At 38.2% G+C, this 16,457-nt stretch overlaps 1 protein-coding gene across 1 annotated transcript in view; it reads left to right on the top strand.

Moving 5' to 3' along the window:
• Positions 1–3,013: 3,013 nt before the first annotated feature.
• Positions 3,014–16,457, top strand: part of LOC149194019 (putative LRR receptor-like serine/threonine-protein kinase RKF3) — a 30,731-nt gene continuing 17,287 nt past the window's right edge. Inside the window, exon 1 of the mRNA XM_089407506.1 lies at positions 3,014–3,073. Coding sequence (XP_089263632.1) covers positions 3,014–3,073 — 60 coding nt within the window. The remainder of the gene's footprint in view (positions 3,074–16,457) is intronic.

The following is a 16,457-nucleotide window of genomic DNA, read 5'->3' as shown; positions in this document are numbered from 1 at the left end:
TTCAAACTTCTTGGATTCTGTGTCTACTAGAGAACTTTTCTTCCTTAATCGTACCATTTCTTTCTCAAGTTCTTGGAGCCTAAAATTTCGCTGTTTGATTTCTTCTTCCAAGGTTTTGCAAACTATCATATCTACCGGTGCTGGTCTAGGCTTTTCAGATGCTATAGCACTTATAGCATTTTCTTCATACTCCATCCTTGGCAGTGCCTACGTGGTAAAGTTTTTTCTCGCGGTCCTATAAGCCCATATAACCGCTAGTACGTGCGGGTCCCAGTCAGTCTAATTCACATTGTGGACCTTTTTCAGTGCTTCGCATACTTTATTAAAGGCTTTTGCGTGGATATCCTTCTACGCACTTGGTCTTTCCATACTCCATGGTCCCAACTGAAGGGGTCATTCACACCATTGTCTTGCCAGCACCTACTTACTAATCATGTCTCCTACCGCGAGGACTATGTGCATTCGTGCAGGTTTCGCACCATATGTCTATATCCACCTGGATAGGTGGGTATGTGAACCGTTTCATCAGACAATCTTGTCTGCTAATCATATCTAAGGCTTCCCAAACCACATGTGCATCATTCTTCTACAGTCGCACCAGTCCTCAAAACTTCCTTGGTGCGTACCCCACCACCGTGCGAGCGTGACTCACAATACCCATTTCAGAGCGTCGAAGCATCACTGTTCTAGCACTTCTATTTCAAATCTGTTCAGGAAGTCATCCACCTCACTTAACCTGTCATACGTAGGTAGATCTCTTACCTCTGTTGCTACACAACGCAACGATCTTGTCATCATGTTATAGTTGAGCGTGGTTACCTCGTGTAACTTGTTCTGCCATCGTTTATCTCCTTGTCAAAATCTGATGTGCAGGAGCTTTCACACTCCCATGATATTTAGCCATCCACGGTTGGATTTACCAAGTCTTTCTCCTGCGCAGTTATCTTGTAGATGCAGTCCAAATCGTCACCGCTATTGTAGTGATGCACTGGCTCCATGTAGCGCGATCCTTCTGCAGGGTCTAAGGGTACCACTATGCATAGAGACTTTTTCTCAAAAATTATCTTGTGCTTCTTCATATTTATCACTCCATTCATTTCAGTGGCCCAATCTATTCCCAATAGCGCTGGGTAGGGATTATTTTCATCAACAATCTCTATCACTTCGAATTTTGCTACCACGCTTTCTCCTTCGATATCTATTATGATTCCCTGCAATCTCTACATAGGTAGGATATTTTGCTGGTTCACCATTCATAGTTGGATAGGATACCATTGTAGTGCAGGCCTACCCATGCGCTCCCATGTCTTCTTTGGCAGGACGTTCACGTCCGATCCTATATCTAGAATCACTTGGTCCATCTCATATTCCCCAATCTGCACGATTAATCTCATCTCCCTTCCTGTTCGTGTTGTGTGCTTCCTGAGCTTCCAAACTACACGTTGTTCTCCTGGAACGGTCCTAGCGCATCTACTTATGAGTTCTTGTAGCCCCTTTATAGCCTTGCTATCGCACAACAGCTTCATCCATGTCTCCAAGAACGTATTGAGCATCGATGGGTCCATTTCTGGCTCGAGTTTGTCCTTACTTCTTGAAGTGGAGGCATTAGTGAAGCTCCTCTTAGCTTGCATGAAGGTCTCCTTAGCACGCTCCAAATCAAACTCTGGATCCTTTGTTTGAGCCTTGCAAACCCAAGTACTTTCTTCAAGCTACTTGCCTTTGTCATCCCTTGTTGTAATTCCACTCTGAAGCACAATATTTACATTAGGGTCTTCCACGCGGCTCAGACCTCATCATTTGTAGGTTCTAAGTCAGAGGAGGATGGAGTGCTCCTTTATCATGCAACCTTTCTATCAATGTGGGACAATCCTACATTTCATGATCAAACAACGTACAATACAAGCATGATGGTCGTGTAGGATTCGTACAATCATGGGCATTATGCCCTGGCCCTCCGCAATTGTAACATATCAACTATCTGTTACCTCTTCCTAGTCCTCCTCCACCTCGGCCTCATCTGCGCCCCTGAAATCTGGTGCGTGTCATTCCTGCGTTTTCATTTAGGGGCCGTGTTTCAGTCTGAACTCTGTAGTATGAGTTCGATCCATCATCAGCTCATAAGTTCTATAGATGCGCTTATCACATCCCACTGACCTATAGAAATTACAGAACAACTGTTGTGAATTCTGCGTATACTTCTGTAATAGATGGCAGCTATTTGTAGCATGCTTTCCTCCTATCTGACAAATCGCACACCATAGTGCAAGTGCTATGCTCGGTCCTCCTCGTGCCTCTGGTCTTAATGGCATTGGCCTTCCTCCTGCAAGGTAATTCATGAACACTGGGTAGTGGTCCTTGTCGTGCCCTTGGCCCTTGTATTTTACACACCATACCTCATCATGCAGCTCTGGGCGGGTTTTCCTATCTTATTTCAAACTCTGCATCTCAAGGCATAATTTTTTCAGCTACGCGTGAATCTGCTAAACTCCCAGGTCGGGATCCTATATCAAGGTCTCATGCGATCTCCTCACGACCTCCAAGGCATCGGCTTGAGTGGTTAGCCTTTGTTGTGATAGTGTGTTCAATAGATGCGGTGTTAACGATGCTACAAACCATTCGTGATGTTGCCCATCTATTAACATCATGTTAGCTTCATGAATTGTGTAGTTCAGTCTTCAATCCAACTCCCAAGGGGTCTCGCCTGGTAGCATTGTGATTTCCTTGAACCCAATAATCAATTGTGCCTCTGAATTTGGCCTGATAAATTCTTTGTTTAGCACAGCTTGGACATCTATGATCCCCGCATTTGGATTGTCATCGGAATGCTTAATGTACTAGGTCAGCGCATGATCCTACAGAGCACTGACCAACATTGGCTTCTCTATATTATCATCCGTGACTCCCTATTGTTCCCATGAAACTTTTATCACAAACCAAAACTGGTCTGGATCTTCATTCCCTACTCCATTGAACACTGGTAGCTTTATCGCACTTGCCATACTGCTTTGCGGCGATGGCGGAGGTGGTATGGATGAAGACGGAGTTGAAGATGGTGAAACTGGCGGTGGTGTGGGTGGGGGGGATATGCACAGAATTCTCTCCCTTATTAGATTGATCGCACTTCTTGGAGAGGCCTTTGCGAGCTCTTCTTCACCCCTTCGCAGAGGTGAAATCATGGGGCTAGTTTCTAGTTCTGTGCTACCTTCTTTTTTGTAGATTCTCCCACTTCATGTAGACCCAAACATCAATTTATTTGCATAACCCATTTTTCACACAGTAGCATTTTAATCCAAGTGTTCAAAGATTTGACGTACTTACCTCGCGGTCCTTTGAGTAAGCATCGTTTTGTCTCTCTATAACTAACTGAAGTATCTACAATGAATTCGGTGATGAATCCTCCTATGATTCGATCGAGCCAGTGTTCTGATGCTTCTAGTCTATGTACTAATTCTGTAGTCCACACAATAGGTCTGTCAAGTTTACACCTCCCTTTGCTATCTACTAGCTTCGCGATCCACTCATATAACTCAGTGGGGAAGGATGCAAAGAAAATTTCATGGACCTCTATATATAAGTAGCAGTCTAACCACTCTTCCATTGACAGTCACGGATTCCTATTTTCCTGCACCCCGAATTTGTGAATCTTCCTGTCCAACCAATATTCAATTCCTTTCTTTGTCAGATTCCATTGATATGACATCAGACATCTCTATGCAGATCCCGGTCCCAAAAACAAAACCATTTGTTGGCTTGTTGGGGTTTGACCCAGGTTCTGAGTTAATTAGCCAAACAAATCCCTGTACTACTGGCCCTTTTCGACAACAGTCCACAGAGTGCGGACTGAGGTCTCACCTGAAGTAGTATGTGAGGGTGTTGGAACCAGGTTTCCACATGCTTGATATGTTTGAAAGGTTCGACTGGTCCAACTGTTCGTCCCTGCGCATGGGTCACTTCGCACGCTTACCTATTCCTCACACCCTGATATGCTACCTTGGCATAACCCTAACCATGGGTTGCGGAGATTCTGCGCCACTAGAGCAGCGCTCTGCACTATTACCCAAGATCTTACTTATACCAGTTAAGTACCTTTCTGTACTTGCATGTCTTGTGTTATATTTATTTACAAAAAACATTCATATGAGTTCTTGTAGCAAATAAACAGTATACTTGCAAATTATACCCAATCATACATTAAAATAGGAAACGATACACTGAAATATGGTAAACTTTTCTTTATTGATTCTTCCAATGGTTACAGACTCAACCTGCCCTGGACACTCAGCTGGAGGGGTCTGCGCACTCAGCTGTGGACTACTAGACCTCCGCGCACTCAGCTGTAGAGCCTTCTCCTATTCTACGACCCAAAGACACCTTTTACACTTTGACTCAATCACTTAGACTTATCATTCTTCCATTCTTAGTTATCCTATACACTTAGAGCCTCACTCTATTTATACAATCCCATGGTCCGTGGACCATGGGTACGTCTATCTAGCTAACATTACATTACAAAAACTAGGGTGGACAACCCTATGACTCTTTTGTAATTTCAGGCTCTGGGCCTGTAATTTGCGGAACTTTTACAAAAGGATTTGGTCAAAACTTGGGTTTTAAGCCCCAAAACCTGCCTTGGGGGGATTCCATGCCCAACATAGACCAATACACTCTATCCAATAAGCCTATGGGATGTGATGTCTATTGCACGTTGGAACATTGCACCTACATTGCCCAGCCCAAATGACATTCATCGAAATGCGAACATGCACCACTTAATATGGAACGTAGTTTTTAGCCTGTCAATATTTGCTACCAAAACCTAGTTTTAACCTAAGAAACCATCTATGAAATAAAAAATTTATGCTCGATATACTATTTGCAATATCTCCTCCATGGACGGCACTGGGTAGTTATCATTATCTGAGGCATGTTAAAATTGCGAAATCTACGCATAAGTAGATTTCCTTAGACTTCTTCATTACAGGGACTAACTTAGATACCCATGTCGAATGTCACACCTTGTAAGTAACCCGAGCATCCAACAACTTTCTCAATTCCTTCTGTATGAGGGGCTCAAGCATAGGATGAAATTTCCTTAATTGCTGCTGAAAAGGCTTGGCGCCTTCCTTGATTGGTATCACATGCTAGATTATTTGCGGTGTCATATGTCTTGATATCATCGTATATCCATGTCAATACATCCCAGTACATCTTGAATAGGAAGACAAAAGCTTTTTTCTCTTGTAATATACAACAACTAATGAGATTAACATACTTCAGATCTTTCTTGGTTCCCAAGTTGATCTGCTCGTGCGACAATGTAGAATTGTGGATCTTGGAATTCACAAGTCCCTGGAAACAGTTTTGTAGATTATACAACTTTTCTAGTGATATCACACCTTTGGGAATGAGGTTTCCTTTGCTTGTACTAGCTACGTCATACAGAAACTGCTCATGCTTGTCCTCATCAATCGCTGCATCTTTGAATATGTTAGCATTGGCCATAAAGTACAGTTTCTATTGGTCATCTCAAAATATGTGTAACTTAGATATGTTATCTAGGAGGGAAGGTTTATACAAAATTTTAATACCAAATCCATCCCTTAAAGCTAGCATCCTAACAGTTATGTTTGAAAATTCATCCACGGCTACATTACTCATTCTTGGTACTAAAAAAATATTGAAACCTTCAAAGAGAGATGAGTCCCCATACCTCTTATTGGTAACTCTTAAGACGAGCTAACACACAAAGTATAGTGTTACGTACCTAACGCACCACGATTTTGGAGTCACCTACCACTTTTAGGACAACAACATTGAGGTTGATTGCTTTTTGTAAGCCCAAGACGAGTGCTTCATACACTGTGGTGCTGTTATTGCACTCAAATTCCAAGCGGCTAGATATTAAGGGTTTTCTCTGCAATGGGTCTATTAAAAGACAACTAGCTCTAGATTCCTCCTGTGTTTTGGACTCTTCAAAGTACATCGTCCACATATAATTTGTACAAAGACTTCTTACCACACTAGTACTACTACTACTACTACTACTACTACTACTACTAATACTACTATTATTACTACTTCTTACTGTACAAATTTCATTATCGCTAATTGGACATGGAAGGAGGCCCAACTATGTGTCTAGTGGAACTGGGGATGGCTCTACAAGATAACACTCCAACTATGTTTCTAGAAAATAATTGCAGAAAACAAGCTCTACGAAAGCCAATGGCTCGTTATGTTCATGCAAGGGAGTCAAGGTGTGCTTCATGTATCTCTCTGATTGTACCTAGATCTAATTATTCTTGCCTCTGTACAGAAGCCATAGTTGTGTCCAGTCAGTGATAAAGTATCCTTACAACTTGCTTGACTAGTATTTTCTTAATAATACCCCATATGCTTCCAGAAAGTACACAATTACAATGTTGATGCACTGATGAAATCATCTGTCATTTGATAACGGGATGATAACATGCCTAAGCTAACTAATTTTTAGAACACAATTTCTGTCCAGTTGGATGATCTGTGCATCTATCTTATTCCATTGAGCATTGATCTTCTTGGCTGCGGAGAGTGGCATGAAACTTACCAATGCGCTCGAATAAATGAAGCAATTGTGTACATTGAAGCTAAATATTTCAAATGTTAAAAAGCATGGTGGGAAGAGTGAGTTAGCCTCGAGGGGGAATTCATTAAGAATAGATGTGACAGTGTCTAGAGACTTACTAGATCCCTTGTCTAAATAGGTAACATTACTGGTATAAATTTGCGCTCATAGAAGAATGTCCCACTAGCTCATGATTTTTGTGATTTCACATAGGGATAGGTTCGCATGAACCTTCTTCATGTCTTCTACAATGGTTTCTAGTGGAATGGTTTTGTCTTTACAACTAGTGGAAACACTTTTCATTGGAACAATCTTCCGGAAATTTCTCTGAGTGTTTTGCATTGAGTTAGACAAAGGACTCAATTTTCTTAATAGATTTTATATGAATTTATGTTTCGGCATCTTAATCATAGTGGTTGGCCACAGACTTCTCAAGTTGTATTGGTTACTTTGCTTCTGGGTCAGACCATCACTCAGAGGCTCCTTATCATTAGTGTTTTTATGGGCCGGAAGAACACAATGATATATTTTTACTGCATGGCCAATGATGGGAGCTTCATGAGCTATAGCAGCATCTTCTTCTTCATCATCGGGTTCAGCCTATTCCTCAACCATGAATGATTCAAACAATTGCGCAACCAAACTTCTCATGCCTTGGTTCAATTGTGGGCATGTCTTCTCCAAACTATGCTCATTTTGGGACCCAAATTATGAATATGTGCCAATTTTCTTAATGTTTAGAGCTATATTGGAACTCTACACAAATTTTGTCAACTGATTTCTGTTGCTTCTAGAAGTTGCATTCTTTCAAGACATGAACTTGGGGAGCTTGCTTCTCATGGTAGTCTCTCTTGTCCTTTGTTTAAGTTCATCGATTTTGGTGGTCACGGACTTGATGAGACGAGTAAGCCTTTCAATATCATTTGGTTCCTTTTCGTTAGTCTTGCTCAAAGATTTATGAAACCTCTTACATGTGTCTTTGGATTCTTTGGTGGCTTCATCATCTGTGATGACTCCAATAGTGTGTAGATCCTTCTCTACAAAAATAGCCTCTTCATATTTTTATGTTAGAGTTGGTCTCACAATTTGCTTGAGAAACTACACAATACTGATTGACAAGGAATAAGTGTAGTAATCGATGTTGATGGATTCATGAGGTTTTGTTTCGTCTGAAAACTTTTTCAAGATGCGGTTGAACCTCTGACTGAAGTCTTTAATGTTTTTCTTGTACTCCATCTTGATACTACCCAACACCTTCAGTAACATGGAAGGGGTCTTATCTTAAGGAAATTTCTCAAGCAAGATCTTTTTGAATTCCTTCCAATTCTGGATGGAGTTTGGAGGAATGTGCTAGTACCAGACAACTGCTCTACCATCCAAGGTACATGGAAATAATATACATACAATGTCATCATAACGTACCTCAAGTGTTTGCAAATGTAGGTAAAAATTGTTTATATGATCTTCACCCTTCACTCTCTTGTCAAGGTCATATTTCATTAAGAGCTTCCCCATGTGTCTTGGCATCTTATGCAGGACACCCTGAAGTGCCAATGGGCCCTATGTCATCCAATCCAAATTTTGTTCTTCCATGTTGTCTTCTTCATTATCCTCCTCTTCCTCTTCTAATTATGTTGGCTCATCTTCCTCTTTTTCTCCTTCATTTCCTTCCCATTAGCCTCCTCCACTACAATTTGAACCCGAGAGTAAGGGTCAACTCCTTCTTCTTAATGAAAGGGTAGAGGCTCCTCTTCCTTTTTAATAGCCTGTGCTAGTTCTTCCACAGTGGCAAGGATCACTTCTTCAATAGAGGAGATGACTACTCCTATGGGGGTGGTCTTGTTCTTGTTTTGAGAATATGGAAGAGTGATTACTCTCGAAATCAGTCCAACAACTTTTTCAAATTGATGGGTGATGAGCTAGAGAGCTCGAATTTGATGGTATGGAATTTCACATTCATACGTAAGGAGTGAGGAGTTATCAACTTCAAAGTTACGAGTAAGGGATAGGGAGTTCACGTTACTTACTTGACAAGAAGATGGATGATTGGGTTTAGTGGGACAATCATCCATATAATATAGTTTCCCTCCTTCTAGCAACATAAATGTGGACGGTGCTAGACCCACCAACATTCAGGGGATCTCCCCGATACGAAGTACCAACCAGAGCTCACACCGTTTCATGTAGGAGTCCCATCTGGTATAATGGCTCGATTGCCAAATACATAGAGATTTGCCTTGGTTCCAGCTATCAGCACAAGAGAGTGATGCAATGTTGTCTTTGTAAAGCAAGGTGAGTGTGCAACGCAACTATGTCTAGGTTCTCTTAGTGCAACAAGGGTGGAGAAAAGTGGACCTCTAAGTGAGAGGTAATAGTACTTCCCATGAAGAGACACACATGAATAAGAAATTATTGTCCAACATCCAACAGAATAGCCCACAGCAGATGCGATAGTTGCTAAAACCAATGAATAAGAGAATATGCATTTAACATCGAGAAAAATAGTCCACATCGAATGTGATGGTCGTTATAAATGATAATCAAGGAAATGTTTGTCTAGTATCCTGGAGAATAGTCATAATGCATGAGAGAATAGTGAAAATCATTATAGCACATTCCCAAAAAGATAAGCACTAAAACAACTAAAATAGTTCGACTATCTTAGTACATGTGAAAGCAAACATGAAATACAAATTCTCACAAAATAGTCTTACAAATATCCATAAGTCATGCATGGAAACATGATGGCCTAAAAACGCTTTTCTGATTAAGAAAAAGTTCCAAGACACATATTTACATTGTACATCACTAGCCCCAATAGTGGGACATTGGGGCCACTCCTTGCTCCTCGAAGAATTGACTGATCTCTCTAATGCTTCGCAGGAAGAGCCAAGGTGAAAAGTCTTTTAGCCATAAAATGAGGGGATATATATAACCAAGGAGTGGTGCTTGCACCTTGTGACTCTTTTGCTACCCTCATGATTGTTTAACTTCCTATGACTTTTCAACTGAAATGATTCTTCATATTCATGTGTGTCCATTAGACTTCCACTTTACCATACATTTGACTTACAATGTACATGTTTCATAATAGTGATGTGGCCTTTAACAACTCATGACACGACTTGAAATGACACTATTGACATGAAATAGCCTTATGATGTGGCAATATCAAGCCATAGTTGTTGTTGAGCGATAGATGTGTTCTTGGATATGCTTTCTCTTCTCGTATGCATAGGTTGATGATGTGGGGTCTTCAATGATCTTTCTTCTTAAGAGGGGGTTTCATACATGTGTTCCTTTCACATTCTCTTGATAGTTTCCTTTGTCTATCCAGCTGCATGTGAGTATTTAGGCATGTTTGCTCCTCCTTCTTCTTCATCATCTCCTCATGATTTGACAGTGTACCTGTTCTTGTAATTCATTCATGACGGGCTGGCATTAATACAAAAACTCCCTAGTTTAAGACGATGCATTGATATCCATGAACTAAGCCCATGACAGGTGACACGCTCAGAAAGAGGGCCCAGTGACTACGCATTGTGTAGTTCCAGGTGATAGGGAGAGAGGTTGATCACTAAGACTATGTAGAGAGTAGCTAACAATTGATTGAGGAACTTCTGAGCACAGTCCTCACTTTGGGGGGGAATTTGCATAGTGTTCATTAAGAGTTAGGATTTTCCAGTTGAGACAATTAGTGGCTGATGTGGGATGGGATCCTCAGAGACATATATACACATTTTTCAAAGGTAAGGAGGACTCGAAGGAGAGAGAAATGGAGGAAATATCTGAGTAGTTCACGAGGTTAGTGAGCTCTGGCTGAGTGATGACACTGGAGGACAATTCTACGTAGTTATGGAGGCCAAGGTAGGTTGGGTTCTCTACACATTGCGGGTTTCCAATAGGAAAAGGGAGGAGCTTGAGGAAGGGGATTGAAAAGTGTTTAGTTCAAGTTAGATTGGGAGGAACTGTTGTGCAATTATGTTGGTGAAGGGAGGTTTTTGAGCTCTGAATTGTTCAGTGCAACTTCCAAGACAATGACTACACACTATGTAGTTCCGGGTAGCAAGGTTGCATCACTGAGGGCTTAGACGTAGTCCGTAGTTGAGTTGAAGTCTGATTAAGCTGAGTTTCCTTGTCATGAAGATTTTTGAAAAAGTGGCTAAGTGTGGGGAGGAGTTGAACCGATGAAGAACTTGAACCTTTGATCACACACTTAGCGTACTATGAAGATACAACAACATATACCATTGGAACAACAAGACAAAGCATTATCCTATGTGTGATTGTCTCATAACAAGTAGCGCCAAGTGCAACAATTGAGATAGACTCTAGGATGACTGTGAAGACAGTTTTGCGACAGTGCTCAAAATTTTGTGTATGAGTGCGACCAGTTATTACATAACTAGTACAACTCGAATACATAAGTACTAACCTTCGAAACTACCAGAAAATGTCTCCAAGCATGGAAAAACACTCAAACATGCCAAAAGACGACAACTTATCAAACAAGAAAAAAGTGTGAAATGACTCTAAGAAAGCTCATGAAATGAGCCCAAGTGTTTGCAACAATCAAGGGAAAGACCAAGGAAGGCTCCCAAATTTGAGTGCAAGCCAAAATTTTGGAGGGCGTTGAAGCTGCTACAACATATTATTATAGCCGATTGTTTTCCCTTAGTTGAAGAATATTTCATTTTTATTTTCAAAGGGATACGTGTAAACTTGAGATTGAGCATGGAAAGAATTGCACATCTCCCTCATACCCGGTTGTAGAATGAGCCTCTCAGATCAATTAAAAAAAATTCTTATTCACTAGTAAAAAATAGATCATAGAATATTTTTAAGCATACATCTATTTTTAAAGACAAAAAAAGGATAAAAATTGAATTCACATTCAAAATCGATATTTATGTCAATTAATAAATATTTCTCTTCTTTTTCTGAGCTTTTAGTTTAAGCATATAATATTTGTGAACAATATGGAAAATAAAATTCACTTTTTTTTATCGCTTCTAAGTTTTCAAAGTCATCTACATGTTGTGGCATATGTAAATGTTCATCTCTTACACTTTTATAGCTTCATACAGATAAAGACAAAGTATATTGTGAAGTTTTTTAATGGGACAAGTAAACTATTACCTAGTTTGCAATGATTAAGGTAAAAAACTTCATAGAGATAAAGACAAAGTATATTTTGAAGTTGTTTAATGGGACAAGTAAACTATTACCTAGTTTGCAACTACTGAGGTAAGACGTTACGATGTTTGCAATATATTATAGAATCTTCAGCTTCAAAATAGAGTGATATGTAATTTTGGTGAGTATTGTGGCCAATGGAGTATATATAGCACATGGAAATATATTTTAGTTATATCCTCACAAACAAATATAATCATAATGACGGTTTACATTTCTTAAACTTGGTATTTTTTAATTTTATTTTGGTGAGTATTCTGACCAATGGAATATATATAGCACATGGAAATATATTTTAGTTATATCTTCACAAACAAATATAATCATAATGATGGTTTACATTTCTTAAACTTGGTATTTGAAAAAATAGCAATCTTCAAATTTGAAAAGAGAACTAAACATCTATAAACACACATACAACTTATATATACAACAATAATACTTGTTGTCCATAGTAGACAACCAAAATAGAAAACAAGGTGATACACTACTTTTCCAAATGTTTATATATGGCTTGAATATGTACTCCAAAACCACTCATGGTTAAACCTTTAAAAGAAAATAAAAACCATCTTTCTATTACAAATTTACCAATGAAACAATTTATATATTATGAGCCAAATTTCATGTGTTCCATACAAAGTTTGTGTTCATTGCTCCACACATGCATTTCCATGCACACTTATTCTCGTGTATACACCCACACACCCCCTCTTCAACTCATCCTCACACTGCACAACCCTTATTCTTGGAACCACTTTTTTCGTGAGACAAATATATAGCTCATGCTTTATGGAAGAGCTATAATCACCATTGAATTTCAGAAAGAGCTATAATAATTGTCTAAGTGTGAGAGCACTACAAAGGTGAAGGTGAGGTGACTATACTTTTTTTATCTTTTTCATTAAGTGATGTGGTTGTCTATAGTAAATTGTGAGGCCGGTTCAAATGATAAGAATATTTTCAAAACTATAGTTATATGAAAGTTGATTTTATCTACCCTGTAAAGTTATAGGTGGAAGAAAATGTTGATCAACATAATGATACATGATTTATATTTTAGTAGATTTATATTTAAGTGTTGTGGCTTAATAGTATACACAAATTAAAGTTTGAGATTTATTTTCTGAGTAGTTATGACTTTTTTTTTACCATTTTAATTTTATTCATTAATTAAAAATAATGTAATATGAACATGTTTCATATGAAATGACTCATGGGTTTTTGAGCATGTGTGTCTGGTGGTATGGTAACAAATCTCCATGATAAAATAGATGTAAATTTCCATGGTTAAAAATCTAATTACTTGTTTATTTTTAATAGATATATATATATATATATATATATATATATATATATATATATATATAACTTATTATTATTTTAAAGTAAAATTATAATTCAATTGATTCTTGATTTAGAAAATTTAGCCAACAAAATCTTTTAATAAGCAAAGAAGTTAAATTTCATATCTTAATTTAAAACACATCAACTTATTTAATAAAAATATAATTTATTACATCAACATTAATCAACATTTAGCTTTAAAACATTGAGTTTTGGTATCCACTTCACCACACATCAGCTATGAATCCATCATTGAGCTGAGAGGCTCCACTTCACCACACATGGCCATGAAGCCATCATTGAGGAGAGAGGCTCATTCTACCCTAGAGTGTGACTTGAGTTATCAAAGTTGAATTTTATTTTCATATAGACCCAAGTATAAATTTTAAAAAATAAAAACACTAAATAACTATACAAAATATTTAAATAATGTAATTTCATAAAAAAATTGTACTTGAAGAAATTAGATCCTTCTAATCTCATATTTGATCTGTATTTAAGATGAATCTATGCTCGTATATACACATAACTTATTTCTCCGAAAAAAAACCTATAATATAATTCCACACTCTATTTCATGCGTGACATAGGCGGAGCACATTACATGAACATATCCTAATATCTAAATAGATGTTACCTATTTCTACGTTATAAAAGCTGCTAAGAAACCTTTACCCTTTGTTACTTTGTTACCCATCGTCCTATTTTCTATATTATTGTTTGTATCTATGTGTGACGTAACGAAGCATCTCTGCAACATAAAGCCCCTGCAATCTTTTGACTTTTCCGCTGAGTACAGACAGAAATATTTAGTATTGGTGCTGTGGAAGATTGGAAAAGACTCTTTCAAAGAAAACAAAATCATGAATCTCAAGTAAATCTTTGATGTACTGATATTTTAGATTTTCTCTTCAAGATCTTTTACACCGAACTTAATAATACGTCAATTTTTCCGTCAACTACAATGAGTCGTTACCCTGAGTTCTAGTATTATTTTTTTGTATTATTAAATTTGAGTGGGTAGGAATTTGTTAAAATTTGTATTTTAAGAATGGTTTAAAACACTAAATGTATACCAATAGAATTCTAACCAAAAACTCAAAAAACTATAATAGTTAGATGCACCTGACAGTTACGCCTTAGATCCGTTGGTCAACTGTACAAACCTCACCCCCACCGACCAACGTGAACCTGGATGACGTGGGAAGGTTACCAAGGTCGACCTACTTAAACCTATCAATGAATGCAGAGGTTACCTCACCATTGCAATTATGTCGGTGAATCGGCAGAGAAGGATACTTGAAAGCTGCTTCAGTCTAAGAGCGTCTGCACAGTAAATATTGATGTGTGACGCTGGCTAAGAGAAAACCTACAACTACTCAGAGTGAGAGGTATGATGAAAAACAAAGAGATACAAACTAGCTGCAGTGGGGCATTCGAAATGAATATATGCAGAACTAAGTCTGTTAATTGATAAGCCAATCAAATATACAAATAGCGAGTCAAAATTGATCATGAGAATGCATTCAAAACCGAAAAATATCAAGATTCTAATCTTGATAGGGATTCGGTAGACAGATATGAAATAATTTAGAAGATCGGCAATGGAATGAACTCTGCTTCTGAGCCAAATTATCAGTTCATGACCTCGACTTTCTTCCTGTTTGTTAAAGGAAGGAGGAGCAATTTATTCTTTAGAGGTAACTTGAAAGAATTTGATGATAAAAAATACCATTGTGATAATGAAATTTTGTAAATTTAAGAAACGATTCTGACACTGACACTAAATGGATTTCTAGCATTTTTGTAAGATTTTTGAGATATAGATCTGCAAAACAATAAACAAGCTTGCAAGAGAAGGAAGGAAGCGAGCAAAAATTGAGAAAAGAATAAAAAAATTGATTCTACAATATTAGTTTTAGAATAAATACATAAAAACAACTAAGTTAAGCTTAGTTGTACATGCAATAACTAAAGCTAACTAAAGCTAAGTGTGCTTTATCTTATGTTAATGTGTACATGTGCCACATGCAAGCAATAAGTTAACTGGAGCTAATCTAGGTGCATGTACACCAACACAGCTAGTCTAAGTGCATGTATACCAACACCCCCCCTTAAGCATACCTTAGGTGAGTGTGATGCAAAATGAATGAGTCCGGGCAACACGGCCATTTTAGGTACCCATATACAATGGATAAAAATGATGAAAGAGGGAAAACCCACTAGGAAGAAAACCCCCCCTCAAAATATAATGCAAAAGTAGAGAAAAGATAACTGCTAGGCAGTCGTGTCCTTCACCCCGAGAAGGAATCGAAACTTCTACTCAGTGAAAGTCTTGGTGAAGATGTTAGCAATCTGCTCGGAACTAGGACAGTAGTAAAGATCGATGATCCCATCATGAATGAGTTCTCTAATGAAGTGCATGTGGATCTCGATGTGTTTGGTACGCTGCCGCTGCACTCGATCTCTGCAAAACTTTAGCGTACTTTGATTATCGCACGAGATGACAGTTGGATGATGGACACTAATCCCAAGCTCAGATAGGAAATGTTGTTGCAGCTACACCAAAACCCGCAGGTGTTGGTAAACATTACAAGCCAGTAACTAGGATCCCGAGGGTGGAAATTACGGATTCTATAGAGGTGCGGTGATTCTTCCAACACCCCCCTCAAATGCAACTTGGGGGAATCGAACCTGAGTCCAAGCTCTGATACCATGTAAGATTTTTGAGATACACAGATCTAGATCTGCAAAACAATAAACAAGCTTGGAAGAGAAGGAAGGAAGCGAGCAAGAATTGAGAAAAGAATAAAAAAATTGATTCTACAATATTAGTTTTAGAATAAATACATAAAAGCAACTAAGTTAAGCTTAGTTGTATATGCAATAACTAAAGCTAAGTGTGCTTTATCTTATGTTAATGTGTACATGTGCCACATGCAAGCAATAAGTTAACCGGAGCTAATCTAGGTGCATGTACACCAACTAGCTACCATGTACATCAACAATCTTATTCATTAAATAGCTTTATATTGCAATTTCAGTGATTAAAATCTATATTTTTGGAAAATCCTCCGAAATTTAATAAGGAAATTTCAAGAACCGATCTGTATGTTACCACATTACCAGAAAACAAAGCAAGATTTGAAGTTCACGAGAGCAATTTCCTATGTCAGATGCAAAAGCATTTAAAGAAACACGTTTGAAAATAATAGCGTTAAAAAATGAAATTAATTCGTGCTTATCCCAAAGCGATTTGAATTTTGAACATTCATGTATCAAACGATTTTAGCAACCATTATTTCGATGG

This window comes from Pinus tabuliformis, chromosome 2_2 (assembly GCF_031772625.1).
Source record: "Pinus tabuliformis cultivar Carrire ecotype Pingquan chromosome 2_2, CPIR1, whole genome shotgun sequence".
Classification (NCBI taxonomy): domain Eukaryota; kingdom Viridiplantae; phylum Streptophyta; class Pinopsida; order Pinales; family Pinaceae; genus Pinus; species Pinus tabuliformis.
The sequence above is the reverse complement of the archived record's forward strand: the minus strand, read 5'-3'. Positions and strand labels throughout refer to the sequence as shown.